The sequence below is a fragment of the Erinaceus europaeus genome, chromosome 3, assembly GCF_950295315.1.
Source record: "Erinaceus europaeus chromosome 3, mEriEur2.1, whole genome shotgun sequence".
NCBI classification, from domain to species: domain Eukaryota; kingdom Metazoa; phylum Chordata; class Mammalia; order Eulipotyphla; family Erinaceidae; genus Erinaceus; species Erinaceus europaeus.
Genome location: NC_080164.1, coordinates 177,397,545 through 177,420,819, shown reverse-complemented (window position 1 = coordinate 177,420,819; position 23,275 = coordinate 177,397,545). Strand labels below are relative to the sequence as shown.

The following is a 23,275-nucleotide window of genomic DNA, read 5'->3' as shown; positions in this document are numbered from 1 at the left end:
CCAGAGCTGACCAATGCTTAAAGAATTTAGTGAAAATGAAACAATGGTTACCATACATGTCAAAGGTAGTGCTGCTTCTATGTTACCTAAAATAATCCCTAAACTCTCCTCACATGATCCCATTTGACAGGTAGGAAGTTGGAGGCTAGAAAAAGAATTACGGGGATGGGGGGATGGGCAGAGGGTAGATAGCATAATGGTTATGCAAACAGATTCTCATGTCTGAGGCTCCAAAGTCCCAGGTTCAAGCCCCTTAGAGCTGAATAGTTCTCTGGTAAAAAGAGGGGGGAGGGGGGGAAGGAGAGAATGGAAGGGGGAAGGGAGGGGGAGAGAAGGGAAGGGGGAAGGGAGGGGGAGAGAAGGGAAGGGAAGGGAAGGGAAGGGAAGGGAAGGAAAACAGTAATTTTGGTTAAAAAAAAAATTTCCCCCAAATCATGGACCCCTTGGAATATAACCTAAAATAGAATTCCCAGCTTTTGGATGGAGGGAGGAGATAGCCTAATGGCTGTGCGAAAAGTCTCTCAAACCTGAGGCTCCAAAGTGCCAGGTTCAATCCCCCTGAACCACCATAAGCCAGAGCTGGAAGGGGGAGAAAAGAGAGAGGAAGAGGAGGAGCTCAAACCTGAGTCGTTGGCATGGTAACCTGTGCTAGACCTGATGTGCCACCATCCGCCCCTCCCCATACTTGGTGTTCTTTAGAACAGACTGAAGGGGCAGGGCAAGGGCAAACTTGGTTGAGGATATTTTTTACAATGTTCAAGGATCCAGGTTCAAGACCTGGGTCAGATTAATGTGGTAAATAAGTAGTGGTATTTATATATTTTCTTTCTTTCTTTTTTAATCGTCAGGGTTACTGCTGGGACTCAGTGCCTGCACTACAAATCCGCTGCACCAGGAGGCTTCTTTTCTCCCTTTGGTTGCCCCTGTTGTTTATTGTTGTTATTATTGCTGCTAATGCTGTCGTTATGGTTGGATAGGACAGAGAGAAATGGAGAGAGGAGGGAAAGGCAGAGAGGAGGAGAGAAAGACACCTGAAGACCTGCTTCACGGCTTGTAAAGCGACCCCCCTCCCCCGCAAGTGAGGAGCTGGGGCTCCAACTGGGATCATTTCACCCATCCCTGTGCTTTGCACCATGAGCACTTAACCCGCTGCGCTAACGCCCAGCTCCCACATATTTTCTTTCTTTCTTTTTTTTAAATCAATTACCTTTATTTTATTATTTATTTGATAGAACAGCGAGAAATTGACAGGAAGGGGGAGAGAGAGAGAGAGAGACAGAGGGACACCTGCAGCCCTGCTTCACCACTCAGGAAACTTTGCCCCTGCAGGTGGGGACCGGGGGCTTGAACCTGGCCCCTTGCGCATTGTAACAAGGTGCACCACCATCCGGCCCCATATTTATATAGTTTCTTCAAGTTGGAGAGGTACTCTCTGCCATCTTCTGGCTTTCTAGTTTTTTGTTTTTTTTTCTCCAAGGTTATCTCTGGGGCTCACTGCCTGCACTATGAAACCACTGCTCCTGTGGCCATTTTTTTGTTTGTTTGTTTGTTTTGCTTTCTTGATAGGACAGAGAGAAACTGAGAAGGGAGGATAAGATAGAAGAGAGAGAAAAATAGATACATGCAGACCTGCTTAACCACTTACGAAGCGACCACCTCCCCCCCCCCACCCCACCCCCGTGCAGGTGGGGAGCTAGGCAGGAGCTCGAACCTGCATCTTTGTGAGGGTCCTTGTGCTTTGTACTATGTGCAACTTAACCCAGTGAGCCACCTCCCTGCCCCCAGATGCAACTATGATTCCATCCTGACTTCACTAGGCAGACAGCCTCACCAATGTGTCCTGGAATCTCACCTCTCAATATTAAATCATTAATATATATTAAATCATTTATATACATTAAATCATACATACAGGCCTGGACTGTGTCATCACACGGGCTTATGGGAGTGGATTCCATGCACAGTCCACCTGTGCAGAAGTCCAAGGTCACAGGGCTGTTCATGTTAATTGTTTCAAAGCTCTTAATGTTACACTGGAATTTGAAGCTATTTCCCCAGACAGCAAGGCACTTGTAATACCAGACAAAGCAGGTGATACAGTATTGCAAAAAGCTTGAGATTTGGGGAAATTGAGCTGAGGGGAGATAGCATAATGGTTATGCAAAAAGTCTTTCATGCCTGAGGCACCAAAGGTCCCAGGTTAAACCAGCATAAACCAGAACAGAGAAGTGCTCTGATTTCCCTGTACATCTCTCATAAAATAATAAAGAGGGAAAGGCTGACTAAAAAAACAACATATTTACACACCAATGTCTGCTTGCTAATGTCCACAAGTCCAGATTATAAACTGGATTCCCTCCCCACCCCACATGTTTGGAGGTGGCTGTTGTTGGCGAAGACCTCCATACCCAGCCCCTGGGGCCAGAGCCAGTGCTGCTCTGCTAATTGCTGTTGAAAGTGAGGCTGTGGCCAGAGAAGGTCAAACTGAAGGTTGGAAGACCTGGAATGCAGTGCTGAGGGCTGGAGTTCAGGGTGGCAGCTGACCAAGCTGCAGCCCAGGTTGGTGGTGCCGGCTGTGCCCTTCAGACGGAGCCCAGAGGCTGTGTGACTGGCAGAGGGATGGCCAGAGCACACAGGGCAAGGATGCCAGAGGCCCAGCCTCATCCATGGCACTAGTACTAGAGCTGAGTGGGGTACTGGGGAAGGGAGGGGGAGAGAGGGAGGGACGGAGGATGAAAGAGGGAGAAAGAAAGGAAAAGGAGAGGAAAGAAAGAAAGAAAAGGGGAGTCAGGGCGCTAGGGCAGCGGGTTAAGCACAGGGACCGGCGTAAGGATCCAGGTTGGAGCCCCCGGCTCCCCACCTGCAGGGGAGTCGCTTCACAGGCGGTGAAGCAGGTCTGCAGGTGTCTGTCTTTCTCTCCCCCTCTCTGTCTTCCCCTCCTCTCTCCATTTCTCTCTGTCCTCCAACAACAACGGCATCAATAACAACAACAATAACTACTACAACAGTGAAAAACAACAAGGGCAACAAAAAGGAAAATAAAATAAATAAAAGGAAAGAAAAGGTCAGAAAGGAAGGGAGAAAAATTAAAAAAAAAAAAAGAAAGAAAGAAAAAGAAAAAAGGAGCTAAAGAAAATAAAAGAAATGGGGGCTGGGTGGTAGCACGTGGGGTTAAGGGAAACAATATGGCCACCAGGAGCAGTTGATTCACCTGCAGGCACCGGGACCCAACAACAACCCCTGGAGACAATTGAAAAGATAACTGAGGCACACCTGGTTGAGCCCATGCGTCACAAGGCGCAAGGACCCAGGTTCAAGCCCCTGCTCTCCACCTGTACGGGAAAAGCTTCATGAGTGGTGAAGTAGGGCTGCAGTAGGGTGTTTCTCTGTCTCTCTTCTCCATATCTAGTGGTTCTATCCAATAAATAATAAAATTAAGATCATTGATTTTTTTTTAAAAAGAAAATATAAAAATGCCACTAATTATTTACCACATCAGTCTGACCCAGGGCCCACATGCATCCATATTCATACGTAGCACAAGTGGGAAATGTTGCCCTCCAGGCCCAGCCCTCTGCAGGCCTTTCATGGATGGCAGGGCCAGGGATGTTGGAGCAATGCCAGTGTTCCTCTCTTTCTCTCTTTCCCCTCTCTTTCTTTTTAATATTAAAAAATTATTTATTTATTTACTCACCTATTTATTTATTTAGCTAGTTAGTTAGTTAAAAGGTAGGAGGAGAGAGAGAAAGAACCAGACATTATGCTAGTACACAGAGCTGACAGGGACCAAACTCAGGACCTCATGTTTGAGAGTCTATTTATTTATTTATTTATTCCCTTTTTTGTTGCCCTTGTTGTTTTATTGTTGTAGTTATTATTGATGTCATTATTGTTGAATAGGACAGAGAGAGATGGAGAGGGGAGGGGAAGACAGAGAGGGGGAGAGAAAGATAGACACCTGCAGACCTGCTTCACCGCCTGTGAAGCGACTCCTCTGCAGGTGGGGAGCCGGGGGCTCGAACCGGAATCCTTGTGCTTAGCGCCACCTGCGCTTAACCCGCTGCGCTACCGCTCGGCTCCCGAGAGTCTAATTCTTCATCCACTGCGCCACCTCCTGGACTATCACCATCTCTTTAGAGCTGAAATTGAAAGAGTGAAGAAGGCCTGAGAATGGTGGAATTCTGTATATTTGAGGTTCCAGTGCCATAAAAATAGAAAACAAACAAACACCACCTCAAATTGTTTGAATTGGACTACCTTACTTTCCCGAGCTTCAGGTAAACTAAATTTATCTTCTTCTTCTTGGTATTTCTCATTAATAAATAAAATATTGACAGTCTAGTGCCTTAGCCACTGCGCCACCTCCTGGACCAATAAATAAAATCTTGTTAAAAAAAAAAAAGAGTGAAATTGTTGGTCTTATAGGGATACAATGATTATAGGAGGGGAGAGACTTTATAAGAAACAGATGTGTGGTCCAGGAGATGGCACAGTGGATAAAGCACTGGACTGTCAACCATGAGGTTCTGAGTTCAATCCCCGGTAGCACATATACCGGAGTGATGTCTGGTTTTTACTCTCTCTCCTCCTATCGTTCTCATAAATAAATAAATAAATTCTTTTTTAAAAAAAGAAACAGATGTGTCCTGGTTGGTTGTGTAGTGGCAAGAGTATTGGACTTAAAAGCACAAGGTCCTGAGTTCGATCCTCGGTATTACATGCCAGTGTGATGCCAGTCCTACCACCTTCTGGCTCTCTGCCATGTTAATAAAGAAATCATCAGGCTGAGGCGATAGCAGAATAATTATGCAAAAGGACTTTCATGGCTGAGGCTCTGAAGAACCAGGTTCAATTCCCAGCATCACCTGAAGTCAGAGAACTAAGTCGTGTTCGAGTCTCTCCCTCTCTATGTATCTCTCTCATTAAAATAAGTAAATAAAATCTTTGTTAAAATAAATCCCTTTGGGGTCAGGTGGGGGTACACCTGGTTGAGTGCACGTGTTAACAATGCACTAGGACCCAGATTTGAGTGAAGCAGGGCTACAGGTGTCTCTCTCTCTCTCTCTCTCTCTCCTGCTCTATCTCCCTCTTCCCCCTGGATTTCTGGCTGGCTCTTTCTACCCAGTAAATAAAATTAAAATAATTTAATTTTTTTAAAAAATAAATCCCTTGGAAAAACATATGCAGATTTAATACACATTTCTTAGTATAGTAAATTATATATATACATATATAATCAACCTCAGTAAATCTTGCTGCTCCCCTCCCTGCCTTGGCATCTCCGCCCCCCCCACACACACACCCCACAAAAATCTTCTGTCTCCTCATACATTTATTAATGTGTCCTCAGCTTCCACAACCGTGCTGAGCTCCTAGGACATTGTTTTTCTTCCTTTCTTCTTCTTCTTCTTCTTCTTTTTCAGTATTTATTTTTTCTTTCAAATCACTTTACTGGGAGAAATCATCATTTACAGAACATCTTGTCATAGGGATACTGTTTTTTTGTGTTTTTTTTTTTTTTTTGCCTCCAAGATCATCGATGGGGCTCGTGCCTGCATTACAAACTCACTGCTCCTGTTGGCCGTTCTTTCTCCATTGCTGTTGTTGCTGCTCCTGTTATTAGGTAGGACAGATATTCAGAAGGGAGGGGAAGACAGAGAAAGGAAGAAGAGGATAGACACCTGCAGATCTGTTTCACCACTTGTGAGGCGACCCTCCTGTGGGTGGGGAGCCGGGGGCTCAAACCAGGATCCTTGTGCTGGTCCTTGCTTTGTAATGTGTGCTTAACCTGGTATGCCACTGGCCACCCCCCCCCCTCCTAGGACATTATATTTGGTCTATTTGATCACTGCCAGACCTTACTCAGAGCTGGTCCACAAAAACAGTATCTTCTATTTGAACAGAAGGCCAAGTATTTACTGTAATGAGTAATTCTCAACGTGTGGGGATGCAGAACACATCAGCATTATCTGGGCTCACAACCCAGTAAGCCTGCTGAATGGAGAGCAGTGTTTCTCTACTCTGGGGCAGAACCAGGCATCTGAAAGGGGACACCCGGGGCAGTGGGGGGGGGGTCTCTAGGCTGAGGGACAAAATTTGAATTTGTGTTCTTAGGCAGTGGGTGAGTACTGTGTTCTTCCACACAGAAACAAAGTTTAGAAATAAACTATGTTGTCAATGTCTAATAAAATGTTCATCTCTTGTTTCTGATTTGATTCATTTATGATTAATAAATGTATTTTTTCATTATGTTTTCTACCAGATCAGCTCTGGTTTATGGTGGTACAGTGGATTGAACCTTCAGAGCCTCAGGCATGAAAGTCACTTTACTTTTTTTTTTTTTTTCTGAGCCTAACATCTGATATGCAGGTGGATCCAAGTTATTGTCTGTGGAGATGATGTCATGGCTGGAAAAAGGAACAGAAAGCTGGATAAGGGAAGAGAGTAGTTCCAAAATATCAGACAGGTGTATAAATATTGTTGACTGTAAACCCCCCCCCCCAAAAAAAAAACTACTATAGTCATTGGCTCTTTGGAATACAACTAAAACAGGGCTACTAACTATCTACAAAACAAAGACAACCCCCCAACAAATCTTGATATGAACTTTTCCTGCCTTTAGGTTCATGATTAGTCAACAATTTGTTTGGCTCTATATGTTAACTCTTTTTTCAGCCACCAAGTTCCAGATGCTAACAAGGTGCCAACCGGAATTCCCTGGGCAGATGACCCCACAAATATGTCCTGGAGCCTCGCTTCCCCAGAACCTCGCTTCCCCAGAACCCCACCTGACTAGGGAAAGAGAGAGGCAAGCTGGGAATATGGATCGACCTGTCAACGCCCATGTCCAGTGGGGAAGCAGTTACAGAAGCCAGACCTTCCACCTTCTGCACTCCATCATGATCCTGAGTTCATACTCCCAGAGGGATAAAGAATAAGAAAGCTATCAGGGGGAGGGGATGGGATACGGAGTTGTGGTGGTGGGAATTGTTTCGAGTTGTACCCCTCTAATCCTATGGTTTTTGTCAGTGTTTCCTTTTTATAAATAATTTTTTTTAAAAAAAGTCTCTTTACATAACCACTATGCTATGTATCCCATCCCTATTTATTTTATTTTATTTTATCTTAATGAAAGAAAGATAGAAAGACTAGGGCAGTGCTCCACTCTGGCTTATGGTGGTGCTGGGAGCTGAACTTGGATCCTCGGAGCCTCAAGCTTGGCAGTCTTTTATATCACCATCATGCTGTCTCCTAGACCTGATTTAGTTCATTTAATGATTTCAGAGTGCATGTCATTACTAATTCTCATTGGGTGATGTTGCTAGACTGAATAATGTTTCACCACACCCCCCCAAAAAAAATAATTGATGTCATTTTGTGAATGATCAGAAGAAGGTTGTCTGCAGATGTGGGAACCGCTGGCAGAGTCCATCCTTGGCTAAGATGGGCCCTAACCCAGTGACTGTGTCCTTATACAAAGAGGGGAATCTGAGCACACACATCAGAAATGCCTTGTGAGGCTGGAAGCAGAGACATCCTCACACCAGGTTAAACACGGGCAGCTGGTGACTCAGGGAGAGGCCCTCAAGTGTCTATTTCAGTTCCTCTGGGAAGAACCCTGCTGGAAAGAAACTTTCTTTCTTTCTTTTTAATTTTTTTAAAATTATCTTTATTAGATAGAGACAGCCAGAAATCAAGAGGAAGGGGCGATAGAGAGGGAGTGAGACAGAGAGACACCTACAGCCTTGCTTCACTGCCAGTCAAACTTTCCCCCTGTAGGTGGGATCCGGGGAGTCCTTGCCCATCATAACATGGGTACTCAACCAGGTGCCCATCACGTGGCCATAACATGTTGGTTTCTGACCTCTGGCCTCCACAAGCATGTGAGAATGCGGCCCAATGCCTGAAGTCACCCGGCCCCTGTCAAGTTCCAGCAACGCCTTAGAAATTAAGCACAGGGGTAGGGAAGTCAGCACACTGGTTACACAATACCACTTTCCTGTTTGAGACTATGGGGTCCCCGGTTCAACGCTCCCAGCACCACCATCTGCCAGAGCTGAGCAGTGTGTGTTCTGGTCTTTTTTTCTCTCTTTCTCTTTTTTTAAAATTTTTTTAAACCATTTTTCAAATTTTATTTATTTTCCCTTTTGTTGCTCTTGTTGTCTTTTTTTTTTTTTGTAGTTTTTTTATGTTGTCATTGTTGGATAGGACAGAGAGAAATGGAGAGAGGAGGGGAAGACAGAGAGGGGGAGAGAAAGACAGACACCTGCAGACCTACCTCACCGCCTGTGAAGCGACTCCCCTGCTAACCGGGATCCTTAGGCCGGTCCTCGCGCTTTAATTTTTATTTATTCCCTTTTGTTGCCCTTGTTTTTTACTGTTGTATTATTGTTATTGATGCCGTCATTGTTCGATAGGACAGAGAGAAATGGAGAGAGGATGGGAAGGGGGGGGGAGAGATAGACAGCTACAGACCTGTTTCACCCCCTGTGAAGCGACTACCCTGCAGGTGGGGAGCCGGGAGCTCGAACCCAGGTTCTTACTCTGGTCCTTGCGCTTTGCACCACTTGCGCTTAAACCGCTGCGCTACCGCCCCACTCTCTCTCTCTGTGTCTTTTACACTCTCTCTAAAATAAAAAATTAATAAAATCCTTTAAAAGAAAATAAAAATCAAACTCACGTCGTATTGCATTCCACAACATCTCAAGCATTTGTGAAATAGAGATGGAGAGTCATGTTTCTGAAATCAGTCTTTATTGTTCACACACGCCCCTGCGGTTCACCGAGTTGCAACGGCTGGTCTTCCGTGCCACACGGTGAGATGCCACGGAATTCATCCTTGATCCAAAGACTACAATGGAAATTAACAGACAAGAGAGAGACATTCCTGCGTTCACAGCGCCCTCCCGTGACGAAAGCAGAATGGTGCCGGCTTGTCTCTCCCGGGTCCGTGCTCAGGCCAGGTCCATACGTGGCGGCCGCCAGACACTGGAGACTCCCGCAGGGAAGGTTTTGCTTTTCCGGTATGCGGAGCTGCTGCAGACAGACTGAGAACTAGGGCAGCTGCCCCTGCTAACAGACTTCCATTCACACAGTCAGCTTGGGGTAATGCTTATGTAAACCAAAGTTACGGTTCCTCATACTGTAACAGAAATAAATACACCAGGAGAAATCAGGTTATCACAAGGCTGGCAGAAATGCTGCAATGGGCATGGAGAGTGTGTGTGGGTACAGAACATAAAGGGTCAAAAATGAGTCTGCCTTTGGCTCCCTTGAAAACAACAACAACAACAACAAAAATCACTCCCCAAAGCAGGATGTTATGTGATCATAAAGCTAACACAGGAGTTCTTCCTCAGTTCGGCCAGCCTTTCTACGATGCTATGTGGCCTGGACTCATTTCAGGGAGCATGAGAATTGACTTTTATTTGGGCCTGTCTGTTTCTGTTCTATGAGGTTCAAATGCAACTGGTTTCTTTTTTTTTTTTTTTTAATATTTACTTATTTATTTATTCCCTTTTGTTGCCCTTTTTTATTGTTGTAGTTATTATTGTTGTTGTTATTGATGATGTCATATTGTTGGATAGGACAGATAGAAATAGAGAGAGGAGGGGAAGAAAGAGAGGGGAGAGAAAGATAGACACCTGCAGACCTGCTTCATTGCCTGTGAAGCGAACCCCCTGCGAATCCCCGGGGGCTTGAAAACCAGGATGCTTATGCTGGTCCTTGCATTTGGCACCATGCGTGCTTAACCCGCTGCACTACTGCCCGACTCCCTGGTTTCCTTTTTAAAATTCCTTTCTTTGATAACAAAGAGCTTCCTTCATCTCATCATTTGAACATGGTTTGAGGAGGAAGAAAAAAAATAAAAAGGAGAGAGTTGAGTGGTAGTGCAGCAGGTTAAGCGCATATGGCGCCAAGCGCAAGGACCAGCATAAGGATCCCAGTTCAAACCCCTGGCTCCCCACCTGCAGGGAAGTCGCTTCACAAGTGGTGAAGCAGGTCTGCAGGTGTCTATCTTTCTCTCTCCCTCTGTCTTCCCCTCCTCTCTCCATTTGTCTCTGTCCTATCTAACAACGATGACATCAATAACAACCAAAAAAAAAAAAAAAAAAAACCATGGGCACCAAAAAGGAATAAATAAATATTAAAAAAAAATAAAAAGGAAAAAAAGCTTACTTTTTCACAGATGTGTTTTCAACACTACAAAACACAAATAATCCCCAGACAATAATTAGGATCCACCTGCATATCAGATTTCACACTCAGGCAAAAAAAAAAAAAAAAAAAAAAAAACACTAGTATAGCTACAGGCCCTTTGAAATATAACTAAAATATGCCTATTAGCTATCTACAAAATGGAAGACTCCCCAACTCTTCATCTGCACTATTCCTTTAGGCCCATGATTTTCAACTATTTGGCTCTGTATGCTAACTCTCTTTTCAACCACCAGGTTCCAGATGCTAGCATGATGCCGACCAGACTTCCCCGGACAGACAGCCCCACCAATGTGTCCTAGAGCTCTGCTTCCCCAGAGCCCATCCAACTAGGGAAAGAGAGAGGCAGGCTGGGAGTATGGATTGAACTGTCAACACCCATGTTCAGCGGGGAAGCAATGACAGAAGCCAGACCTTCCACCTTCTGCATCTCACAATGACCCTGGGTCCATGCTCCCAGAGGGATAAAGACTAGGAAAGCTGTCAGGGAAGGGGATGGGATACGGAGTTCTAGTGGTGGGAATTGTGCAAAGTTGTACCCCTCTTATCCTATGGTTTTGTCAATGTTTCCTTTTTACAAATAAAAAAAAAAAAAAAAAACCACAAAGAAAAGGAGATGGAGTGATTCTTGTGCTTCACACACTGCTGTACCCACACCCCCCCCCCCACCCTACCCCCAACGGAAGAGGCTGGCCGGCTGACTGCGGGTTCAGAAGAAGCACGCTGAGAAGGAGAAGCAGAACGAGAGTGCAGAAGCTGAGCAGACACAGTGGAGGGTGGGCAACGGAGCCAAGTGCAAGCCAGTGAGGACAGTTACAGAGTGAAGTGCCAGGCCCCCGAGACAGAGGAGCTGCAAACAAGAAATAAGAAGGCTGGTTAAGGAGGCTGAGGAGGAGGAGGACCAAGAGGGGAAGACACAGGTAAGACAAGCAGAATCACAAAAACTGCTACAAGGAAAATATCTCATCAAGGGTGACTTAAAAAAAAGACTAGTATCAGTAGAACCGGTCTGTAGATGCTTTTTGTTATATATATATATATTTTAAATATATATATTCTTTTTTTTTTATTGGGGAATGAATGTTTTACATTCAACAGTAAGTACAATAGTTTGTACATGCATAACATTCCCCAGTTTCCCATATAACAATACAGCCCCCACCAGGTCCTCTGTCATCCTTCTTGGATCTGTACTCTCCCCACCCACACACCCCAGAGTCTTTTACTTTGGTGCGATATGCCAATTCCATTTCAGGTTCGACTTGTGTTTTCTTTTCTGATCTTGTTTTTCAACTTCTGCCTGAGAGTGAGATCATCCCATATTCATCCTTCTGTTTCTGACTGATGTCACTCAACATGATTTTTTCAAGGTCCATCCAAGATTGGCTGAAAACGGTGAAGTCACCATTTTTTACAGCTGAGTAGTATTCCATTGTGTATATATACCACCACTTGCTCAGCCACTCATCTGTTGTTGGACACCTGGGTTGCTTCCAGGTTCTGGCTATTACAAATTGTGCCGCCAATAACATACGTGTACACAGATCTTTTTGGATGGATATGTTGGGTTCCTTAGGATATATCCCCAGGAGAGGAATTGTAGGATCATAGGTAGGGTAGGTCCATGCCTAGCCTTCTGAGAGTTCTCCAGACTGTTCTCCACAGAGGTTGGACCAATTGACATTCCCACCAGCAGTGTAGGACGGTTCCTTTGACCCCACACCCTCTCAAGCATTTGCTGCTGTTACCTTTTCTGATGTATGACATTCTCACAGGAGTGAAGTGGTATCTCATTGTTGTCTTTATTTGCATTTCTCTGACAATTAGAGACTTGGAGCATTTTTTCATGTGTTTCTTGGCCTTTTGGATCTCTTCTGTGGTGAATATTCTGTCCAAGTCCTGCCCCCATTTTTGGATGAGGTTATTTGTTGTCTTGTTGTTGAGTTTGGCAAGCTCTTTATTAGTTGGTTATTAAACGCTTGTCTGATGTATGGCATGTAAAGATCTTCTCCCATTCTGTGAGGGGTCTCTTGGTTTGGGTAGTGGTTTCTTTTGCTGTGAAGAAGCTTTTGAATTTGATGTAGTCCCATAGGTTTATACTTGCCTTAGTCTTCTTTGTAATTGGATTCGTTTCATTGAAGATGTCTTTAAAATTTATGCGGAAAAAGAGTTCCGCCAATATTTTCTTCTAAGTATCTGATAGTTTGTGGTCTAACATCCAAGTCCTTGATCCACTTGGAATTTACTTTTGTATTTGGTGAAATACAGGGGTTCAGCTTCAATTTTCTGCATGTTTCAACCCATTATTTCCAACACCATTTGTTGAAGAGACTCTGCTTTCCCCATTGAATAGTCTGGGCACCTTTGTCAAAGATTATATGTCCATAGGTGTGGGGGCTCACTTCTGGGCTCTCAATTCTATTCCACTGGTCAGTGTGTCTATTCATGTTCCAGTACCAAGCAGTTTTGATGACAATGGCCCTATAAGACAATTTGAGATCTGGGAGTGTGATGCCTCCGGTTCTGTTCTTTTTTCTCAAGATTGTTTTGGCAATTCTAGGTCTCTTCTGGTTCCAGATAAACATTTGTAGCATTTGTTCTATTCTTTTAAAAATGTGGTTGGGATCTTGATGGGGATAGCATTAAATTTGTAGATGGCTCTGGGTAGTATATTCATTTTGATGATGTTAATTCTTCCAACCCATGAACATGGAATATCTTTCCACTTCTTTGTGTCTTTTTCAATTCCCTTGAGTAGTGACTCATAATTTTCAGTATACAAGTCTTTCACTTCTTTGGTGGGGTTTACTCCTAGATATTTTATTGTTTTTGTTGCTATAGTAAAAGGAATTGATTTCTAGATTTCAATTTCTTCTAGCTTAGTGTTTGCATAGAGGAATGCCACTGACTTTTGAATGTTAATTTTGTAGTCTGATACCTTACTGTATTGCCTGATGATTTCCAGAAGCTTCTTGCTGGATTCCATAGGTTTTTCTGTGTATACTATCATGTCATCTTCAAATAGGGAGAGTCTGACTTCTTCTCTTCCAATCTGTATCCCTTTAATTCCTTGCTCGTGTCTGATTGCTATGGCAAGAACTTCCAACACTATGTTGAATAGTAATGGTGATAGTGGGCAGCCCTGTCTAGTACCTTATCTGAGTGGAAATGCTTCCAATTTTTCACCATTGAGTATGATGTTGGCTGTAGGTTTGCTATATATAGACTCCACTATCTTCAGGAATTTTCCATCTATTCCCATTTTTTGTAGTGTTGTAAAGGGATGCTGGATTTTGTCAGAGGCTTTCTCTGCATCTATTCATATGACTATATGGTTTTTGGTCTTGCTTTTGTTGATGTGGTGGATCACACTGATTGATTTACGTATATTAAACCAACCTTGCATGCCTGGGATAAACACCACTTGGTCATGATGAACAATCTTTTTAATATACTGCTGTATCCGGCTGGCTAGAATTTTGTTCAGTATTTTAGCATCTATGTTCACCAGAGATATTGGTCTGTAGTTTTCTTTTTCTGGTTGTGTCCCTGTCTGCTTTTGGTATCAGAGTGATGTTGGCTTCATAGAAGCTGGCAGGGAGTATTCCAGTGTCTTCAATCTTCTGGAAGACTTTTAAAAGTAGAGGTATTAGTTCTTCTTTGAAGGTTTTGTGGAATTCATTTGTAAAACCATCTGGTCCAGGACTTTTATTTTGGGGGATATTTTTGATAACTGTTTCAATTTCATTAGCTGTGATGGGCCTGTTCATGTTATCCACTTCCTCTTTACTTAGTTTTGGAAGTTGGTAGGTATCTAGGAAATTGTCCATTTCTTCCAGGTTCTCTAGCTTGGTGGCATATAGTTGTTCATAGAAGCCTCGCATGACATGTTGAATTTCTGCGGTGTCTGTTGTGATATCTCCTCTTTCATTTAGTATCTGATTTATTTGAGTCTTCTCCCTTTTTTATTTTGTGAGTCTGGCTAAAAGTTTGTCGATTTTATTCACTTTTTCGAAGAACCAACATATACATTCATTGATCTTTTGTATGGTTCTCTTATTCTCAATGTTATTGATTTCTGCCCTAACTTTAGTGATTTCTGTCCTTCTGGTTGCTTTAGGGTTCCTTTGTTGTTCTTCTTCTAGGTCTTTAAGATGTGCGATCAGGCTGTTTATTTGTGCTTTTTCTTGTTTCCTAATGTGTGCTTGTATAGCTATGAACTTCCCTCTCAATACTGCCTTAGCTGTGCCACAAATATTTTGATAGCTTGTTTCTTCATTTTCATTGAAGTCTCGAAACATTTTGATTTCTTCCTTTATTTCCTCTTTGACCCAGAGGTAATTAAGAAGTGTACTGTTGAGCTTCCACGTTTTGGGACTATTACTACTCTTTTGTTGATTGTTAAGTGTTAGTTTAGTTCCACTGTGGTCTGAAAAGATGCTTGGAATGATTTCAATGCTCTTGAATTTGCTGGTGCTGTCTTTGTGGCCTAACATATGATCTATCCTTGAGAATGACCCATGTGGATTTGAGTAAAATGTGTATTCCAGTTTCTTGGGATGAATGACTCTGAAAATGTCCAATAGTTCTAGTTTATCTATCTCTTCATTTAGCTCCCTTATGTCTTTATTGACTTTCTGCCTGGATGATGTGTCAAGTTGAGAGAGTGGGGTGTTGAAGTCTCCTACTATAACTGTGTTGTTGTTAGTATATTGCCATAGCTCTTTTAGTACACGTTTGATGTATTTAGATGGCTTCTCATTGGGTGCATAGATGTTAATAATTGTTAAGTCCTCTTGATTGACTGATCCTCTGAGCATTAAGTAGTGTCCATTCCTATCTTTTTTAATCTTATCTATTTTAAAGTCTATCATGTCAGATATGAGAATAGCTGTTCCTGCCCTTTTTTGTGGGCCATTGGGTTGTATGATGGTTTTCCATCCTTTCACTTAAAGTCTGTGTTTGTCTTGTTGAGTTAGGTGGGTTTCCTGTAGACAGCATATTGTTGGGTTGTATTTTCTGATCCATCTTCCTACTCTGTGTCTTTTAATAGGTGAATTCAGGCCATCGACATTTATTGATATCAAAGATTGAAGATATTTTAACGCCATTCTTGTAGAGTTTTAGAGTGTTCTGATAGATGGCCTATTTATGATGGTCTGACTGTTCATAGAAGACCTTTCAGAACTTCTTTCAGGGCAGGCTTGGCGATAGTTGATTCCTTCAACTGTTGCTTGTCTGAGAAGGTTTTGATGCCTCCATCTAGTCTGAATGACAGTCTAGCAGGATACAGTAGTCTTGGTTGAAAGCCTTTCTCATTGAGCACTCAATAGATATCTTGCCATTCTCTTCTGGCATGTAGTGTTTGTGTGGAGAAGTCTGCTGCTAATCTTATGGGTTTTCCTCTGTAGGTGACTCTGTTTTTCTCTTGCAGCCTTCAGGATCCTTTCTTTATCCTTATTCCTTTCCATTCTAAATATGATGTGTCTTTAAGTCTGGGTTAATTCTGTTTGGGACCCTCTGGGCTTCTTGAATCTTTATGTCTTTGATGTTGTCTAGACTAGAGAAGTTTTCAACTATTATGGCCTGAAGAATGCTTTCTTCCTTTCCCTCTCTTTCTTCCTCTGGTAAGCCAATAATGCGTATATTGTTTCTTTTAAAGTCATCCCATGGGTCTCTATTGTTGTTTTCAGCATCTCTTAATCTCTTTTTGAGATCTCTTACTTCTTTTTTAGTTGTCTCTAATTCATCCTCGATCTTGCTAATTCTGTCTTCAGCCTCATTGATTCTATTCTCTCTGCTCTCTGCTGTTTTCTGGAGTTCATCTATTCTGTTACCCTGTTCTGATACTGTTTTAGCTTGTTCAGCTAGTTGTGTTCTTAGCTTAGCTATTTCATCTTCCAGCTCTCTAATAACCTTGAGATAATTAGTGTTTTCTTCCAGAGTCTCATTTGTTGTTTCTGCATTTCTGGTGACAATTCTTTCAAACTCTTTACTCACTCCTGTGATTATTTCCTTAGCTAATGTTTGGATGTTGAACTCATTATTTTGTGCTTCACCCTTTGGGGGGCTTTTAGCTGGACTGTTTTCCTGGTTAGTTTCTCCAATATTTCTTCTTGTTGGTTTACCCATTTTATATATTATGTTATGAGTTCCCTCTCTTAGTACTTTTCAAATTACTGATCACTATTTCCTGGATTGACTTATGTCTAAGTAAGGTAATTAAAGGGTTCACAGTGGTGGAAGTTAACAGTTGTTTCAATAGTATTTTAATCCCTGAGTTGGAGCTCAGTGATTTAAAAGCCTCTTTTTTTTTTCTTCTCTGTAGGTTATGGGAGCCTGAGGGCTTCTAAACTATAAGTAGGCTTCTTAGCTTAATCACTGACTCCTGACCAAGAGATAAGGCAGGGTGTGGCAGAGATAGTCCAGTGGTTATGCAAAGAGACTTTCACAGCCCCACAACTATGCCACCGAGGTATAGGTCTTCTCCTGAGTTTCCTTGTTCGATCTCTGTCTCCCGGTGTCCCTCCCTGCTGCTGCTCCAGATTCTGAGGGCAGTAGCAATGGAGACTCAGAGCTGCACTTGGTGAGTCTCCAGGGAGTCCTCTCCTCCCTTCCGCTGTCCCCTTTTTGGTGGAACAGACTGGAGGTGGTGTCTCAATTGATAAACCGCCGCACTGTTACCAGCCACTTAGTCTCTCCCTAGGCTTCTCTCTGTCCAGCAGCCACACGTGTTTGCACTCACCAGTGATTTGGTGGGTTCCTGTAGTTGTTCTAGTCCTGTACTGTACTGTTTCGGTCCCAGGTGGTCTCCTTTGGTATTCCTAGTTGATCCAGGAGAGGAGAGTAGAGGAGAGAAATAGATGTGCTGCTGCTCGTAGCCCCGTCTCCGGAAATCTCCACATATATATATATATATATATATATATATATATATATATATATATATATATAATTTATTATTGGATATTATTGGATATAGAAAGAAATTAAGAGAGAGGGAGAGAAACATTGAGAGAGAGAGACAGAGAGACACCTGTAGCCCTGCTTTACCACTCGTGAAGCTTTCCTCCTGCAGGTGGGGACCGGGGATTTGAACCCCGGTCCTTGTGTATTGTATTATGTGAATTTAACCAGGTGCGCCACTGCCTGGCATCCATCTGCTTCTTTTTTTAATATGACTTCAGGGAATACACCCAGGGACTGGTACGTGCATGATGCCACCAGCAGGTGACCACTCTGAGCCAAGTTTTAACACTTTACTTGATCGAGAAAGGAGAGAGGGAGAAGAGAGACACCACGGCAGCACTTGACCATCCACGGAGGACCCACCCCTGCACCCTTGTGCTACCTGAACAGGAGCCCAGGGCCCCGTCAGCTGCTCTGGAGAGGACAGGAACCCCCCACCCCTGTACAAACAAGTCTACTTACTCATCATACACATCCTCTGAATCCATCCGGCGATAGTATTTAGCCAGTTTTACAGCAAAAATCAGAGCCGGAAGTAATAGAAAGGTAGCTTTTCCTATGCCAAACCAAAATAAATTCTAGAAGAGGAAAACAGAATCAGACGGATTAAAGAACTGGGCGTGGGGAAATGGAAGACAGCAGTTGCGTGGAGGAAAATGTTTCCTACGCAACTTTTTTTTTAATGGAATCAGATTTTGTTCATTAGACTCATTTGGGGACTTATCCTGAGTTAGCCACTGTGTGGATTAGAACACATCCCTCTTTTCTCTTCTCTTCTTTTTCTTTCTTTCTTTCCTTCTTTTTTTCACCTCCAGGGTTATAGCTGAATCTTGGTGACTAAAAATCCACTGCTCCCGGTGACCATTTTTTCCCCATTTTATTGGATAGGACAGAGAGAAATTGAGAGGGGAGGGAGAGATAGAGAGGAAGAGAGAATTATAGACACCTGCAGACCTGCTTGGCCTCATGTGAAGTGGCCCCCACTGAAAGTGGAGAGCTAGGAGCTAGAACCTGGATCCTTGAGTGGGTCCCTGCACTTTGTACTGTGTGCCACCACCGGGGACCCCCTTCAAGACACCTTTTAGCAGTTCTTTCTGAAAGCCTTAACTAGGTCCTATCATTATGTCTATTTGCCAATGAGGAACAGCAGCAGCTAGTGGTGAATCCAGGGATTTATGCCCGGGATTCCTGCCAGCCTCCCCACAGGGGATGGACGTCAACACTGCGTACAGAGTAGTATACTTTATGTCCACGTGGATTCATCTGGGGATGCAAGGAGCATTCCACACACATACACCAATTAATGTATGCCCCTCTGTCAACAGCAGGAAAACCAATAATCCCAAGATGTTTTTAGTAGATGCAGAGAAAGCTTTCAACACAATCTAACGTCTGTTTATGGTTAAAATAATTTTCAAGTAAAATCTGTATGGCCCAAATCCACACACTCAATAGTGAGAAGTTGAAAGTTTTTCCCTCTTGGATAAGGAAAAAAAAGAAAAAAAAAAGCTTGTCCACTATCATCAATCCTCTTCAATCATAGTCCTGGAAGTTCAAATCATAAGAACCAGGCAAGAAAAAGAAATAAAATGGGTATAAGTTGGAAGAGGAGAAGTAAAACCATCCTTATTTGCAGATGGAATGATAGTAATATAGAAAGTTAAAAAAATAATAATCTAGGAGAAAACTCTTCAAAATTATTAGGAAAAAGAAAGAAGAAAAGATTTGAAGAAAGAAAATAAGGAAAGAAATAAGGAAGAAATTATTAGGCTATATAGTAACGTGGCAAGTTAAAAAATTAATATGCAAACAGATTCTACTATTCAGGTAGTGAACTAGAAGGAGAAGGAAGAGGAGGAGGAGGAGAAGAAAACGAAGAGGAAGAAGGAGGAGGAGAAAAAGAAGATGAAGGAGAAGGAAGAGGAGAAGGAGAAGGAGGAGGAGGAGGAGGAGAAGAAGGAGAAGGAGAAAAAGAAGAAATCAGCCCCATTTTTACAATGGCATTCCAAAGAATGAGGTATTCAGCAGTAATTTGAACAAAGGAGGTAAAAGACTTATACACCGAAAAAGTATGAGTCACAAAAAGAATAAAAGAAGACGCCAAGGATGGAAAGGTGTCCTGTGTTCACGAGCTGAAGGACAAAGGGCACTCCAATGGCCACCTGACTCACAGCAACATGTGGACTCAATGCCATTCCTGCCAGAATCCCTGTGAGCTCCTTGGGGGGACAGAGCAGACGCGAATGCACATGGACAGCTGAGGTCAAAGTTCTCGTGAATATGGGCCATCCACACCCCAGCTAAACTATCTGGACAAATAGGGATTTTCTTTTTCTAATGTTATTTGTTTACTTTTGATAAAGACAGAAAGAAATTGAGAGGGAGGGGGAGATAGATAGACAGACAGGACAGGCAGGCAGGCAGGCAGACCTGCAGCACTGCTCACGAAGCTTCTCCCGCCCCAATCCCCTGCAAATGGGGACCGGGGGCTTGAACCCTTGTCCTTGCACTCTGTAATGTGTGCACTCTGCCAGGTGTGCCAGGACCTGGCTCCTAAGAGGAGTTTTCTTCACAGGGCCTCTTGACTTGGGGAAATGTAATTGTAGGAGTGAGAACATGGTGCTACATACCTCTGAGACTTCTATCCTTACACATCCACCTCCCTCCCCCCCCCCCCCATTTTAGACTCTAGGACAGTTTGAAGCAGAAAAGAAAGTATTTCCTGTTCTAGTGTGTACTGTGATCTGGAGAAAAATGGAAATGATGGGATTATGATGTCTCCTTGTGTTGATGGCTGGAACTCTTACCATAGGATCCACAATGAAACTGCAGAAGAAAACTTGGATAGTGGAGTCCAGGGCCGTGGCAAAGGGCTTGCAGGATGCAACTCTGTAAGTGATCTGTGGAGTGGAAGCACAGGCAGCCTCTGGCTGAGTGACATCAACAACACCCCCAGGAACGTCTTGTTACAAAATGCCCTGCCTTAGGCATTTCTAATTGGCATGTTTTGTTGTTGTTGTTGTTGTTGTTGTTTGCCTCCAGGGTTATTGTTTGGGCTTAGTGCTTTCACTGTGAATCCACTGCTCCTAGAGGCGATTTTTCCCATTTTTGTTACCCTTGTCGTTCTTACTATTGTTATTGTTGTCATTGCTGTTGGATGGGACAGAGAGTAATCGAGAGGAGAAGGAGAAGACAGAGGGGGGAGAGAAAGATAGACACCTACAGACCTGCTTCCCCGCTTGTGAAGCCACCCTCCCCCTGCAGGTGGGGAGCCGGGGGCTCCAACAGGGATCCTTACACTGGTCCTTGCACTTTGAGTCATGTGCGCTTTAACCCACTGCACTACCGCCCAGCCCAGATTGGTATGTTTTCACAAAAGGGCCGCTACGCCCCGTAAATACAGGTATCCTGGTAGAATGCAACCCAGTCCCCATAGTCTTAACATTTTCTTTTCATTCAGATAAAACTGGAGCTGCTGGGAGACTTTCAACACTCACATAAACTGCTTACCAACCAGTCCAGGCTGCAGCTGACAGCAAGAAGCATGATGATGTGGGGCTGGGTGGTGGCACATGCTACCATGCACAAGGACCCAGGTTCAAACCCCTGGTCATTACCTGCAGGGGGTAAGCTTCACGAGTGGGGATACAGTACTGCAGGTGTCTCTCTGTCTCTTTCTCTCTTTCCCTCCTTCTCTCTCAATTTCTCTATCCAAAAAAATAAAATAAAAATATAAGATATTGTCCATTTCCTTCCATCCTCCTCGAAGCTCTTCCTCCCCACCTTGTCTTGGTTTTCCCAAGAAGATTGCAGCTGAGAACAGGGTAATGCTGATTTCTAGGCAGTCTGTGCTTGAAAGCACAGTCCTGATAGTCCCTACACCTCAGTTCCTAGTTTCCTTCTTGGCAGTTGGGAACATTAAAACACCTTCCTAGGGAGTCGGGCAGTAGTGTATCTGGTTAAGCGCACGTGGCGCAAAGCACAAGGACCGGCATAAGGATCCTGGTTCGAGGCCCTGACTCTTCACCTGCAGGGAAGTTGCTTCACAGGTGGTGAAGCAGGTCTGCAGGTGTCTATCTTTCTCTCCCCCTCCTCTCTCCATTTCTCTCTGTCCTATCCAACAACGACAACATGAATAACAACAACAATAATGACTATAACAATAAAACAACAAGGGCAACAAAAGAGAATAAATAAACAAATACATAAAAATGGTTAAGATAAATTAAACACACACACACGTATACATACATCTTCCTGGTCTTTGAAAAGCAGGAAGGAAACATGAAGGGCCAGGAAAACAGCTCCTCCTGGTAGAACATAGAGCTTACAAGGCTGAGGTCCCCGAGGCTGCAGGTTCAATCCCGAGCACTACCTTATACCAGAGCTGAATAGTGCTCTCGCACTGTCTCTCTCTCTCTCTCTCTTAAATAAATCTTTTAAAATACTAAAATAATTTACAAGTACATGCGTCCAAAACTCATCAGAATTTTGTATCTGAGGCTAGAGAGACACCATAATGGTTATGCAAAATGACTTTTATGACTAAGGCACCAAAGGTCTCAGGTTCAATATCTAGCACCACCATAAGCCAGAGCTGAACAGTGCTCTGGGGGCAAAAAAAAAAAAGAGAAGAAGAAGAAGAAGGAGAAGGAGAAGGAGAAGGAGAAGGAGAAGGAGAAGGAGAAGGAGAAGGAGAAGAAGGAGAAGAAGGAGAAGAAGGAGAAGAAGGAGAAGAAGAAGAAGACTTTATCTAACTGACATGACAGAGGAGGTGGGAAGGAAATGAAGAAGTGAATGTGTGAGTAAATGAATGAATTCGGGACAGGAGTGAGCAAACACTTTCCATTATGGGTCAGAGAGTAAACACATTAGAATTGCAAGTAACTGGGCACATTGTCAACTGCTGTAAGTTGCCTTGGAATTAGCCAAATATAGAAAAAAGTGAGTATTGCTGGGATCCAGTGAAATCTTACCTACCCTAACAGCAGAGCCTGCTGACCTAGTTTTAGAATAAAAAATCAGACACAGTCCTCTAAGGTGTCTCCTACCGATTACTAGGAATTTCCTTTCCTCCTGGTTTTATCCTAAAAGTGATGACCCTGACAAGCACCTTGCATTTTTAAAAGACTTACAGAGATATCCACCCACGTCAGGTAATCTTCAAAGTATTCAACTAAGACATCCCCATAGTTCTTAATTTCCTGGAAAGAAATCAGAGTAGCAAGACCATTAGAATGACACCACCATACCTCCCCCTCTTTTTTATTTATTTTTTTATTTTGCCTCCAGGGTTATCACTGGGGCTCGGTGCCTGCACTACAAATCCACTGCTCCTGGAGGCTATTTCCCCCCACCCTTTTTTTTTTTGCCCTTGCTGTTTATCATTGTTGTTGTTATTGTTATTGTTGTTGTTGCTGTCATTGTCGTTGGACAGGACAGAGAGAAATTGAGAGAGGAGGGGAAGACAGAGAAGGGGAGAGAAAAAAAAACAAACAGACACCTGCAGACCTGCTTCATGGCTTGTGAAATGACCCCCTGCAGGTGGGGAGCTGGGGGCTCGAACCGGGATCCTTACACAGGTCTTTGCGTTTCATGTCACCTGTGCTTAACCTGCTGCGTTACAGTACGGCCCCCTATTTATTTTTAATTTGTTTTTTATTAGAGATGTAATATTGATTTACAAAACTGTAAGGTAATAGGGGTATAATATAATTCCATACAGCTCTACTACCAGAGTTCTGTGTCCCACCCCCTCCAGTGGAAACTGCAGTGGTTCTCCCAAGGTCACTCATAAGGTCTGATTCCCTATCTATCTATCTATCTATATTTCCCCCATTTTTTTCAATGGTCCTACCTTCAGTCCCTTCAGAGTTCACCCCTACATATGTTACTACTTCCAAGTCTTTCCTTTTCCCTCTTCTCTCTTGGATAAGCAAAACTGTACCTGCCTTCCTCTGGCGTATTCCAGGTTTGCTTCTCTTTTTAATGATAATATAAAAATAAGATTCCTCCAGACCTCAAATAAATCCCTCTCTCCATTGTTACTGGTCATTTCTATCAGGAACAACACAATAGACTTCTTTGT

The 23,275-nt window shown here is 43.3% G+C and overlaps 1 protein-coding gene across 6 annotated transcripts in view; it reads right to left on the bottom strand.

Moving 5' to 3' along the window:
• Positions 1-8,737: 8,737 nt before the first annotated feature.
• The window catches only part of PROM1 (prominin 1), a 100,252-nt gene continuing 85,714 nt past the window's right edge, over positions 8,738-23,275 (bottom strand). For 4 of the 6 annotated variants that reach the window (XM_060188302.1, XM_060188304.1, XM_016185913.2 and 1 more), the window contains 4 exons: positions 22,323-22,391; positions 19,995-20,087; positions 17,650-17,765; positions 8,738-9,142 (listed from right to left, as the gene is read on the bottom strand). In XM_060188302.1, coding sequence (XP_060044285.1) covers positions 9,088-9,142; positions 17,650-17,765; positions 19,995-20,087; positions 22,323-22,391 — 333 coding nt within the window. In that variant the 3' untranslated portion in view covers positions 8,738-9,087. Of the gene's footprint in view, positions 9,143-17,042; positions 17,116-17,645; positions 17,766-19,994; positions 20,088-22,322; positions 22,392-23,275 lie in introns of those variants that run through there. The other 2 variants (XM_060188303.1, XM_016185915.2) reach the window with 2 other exon arrangements.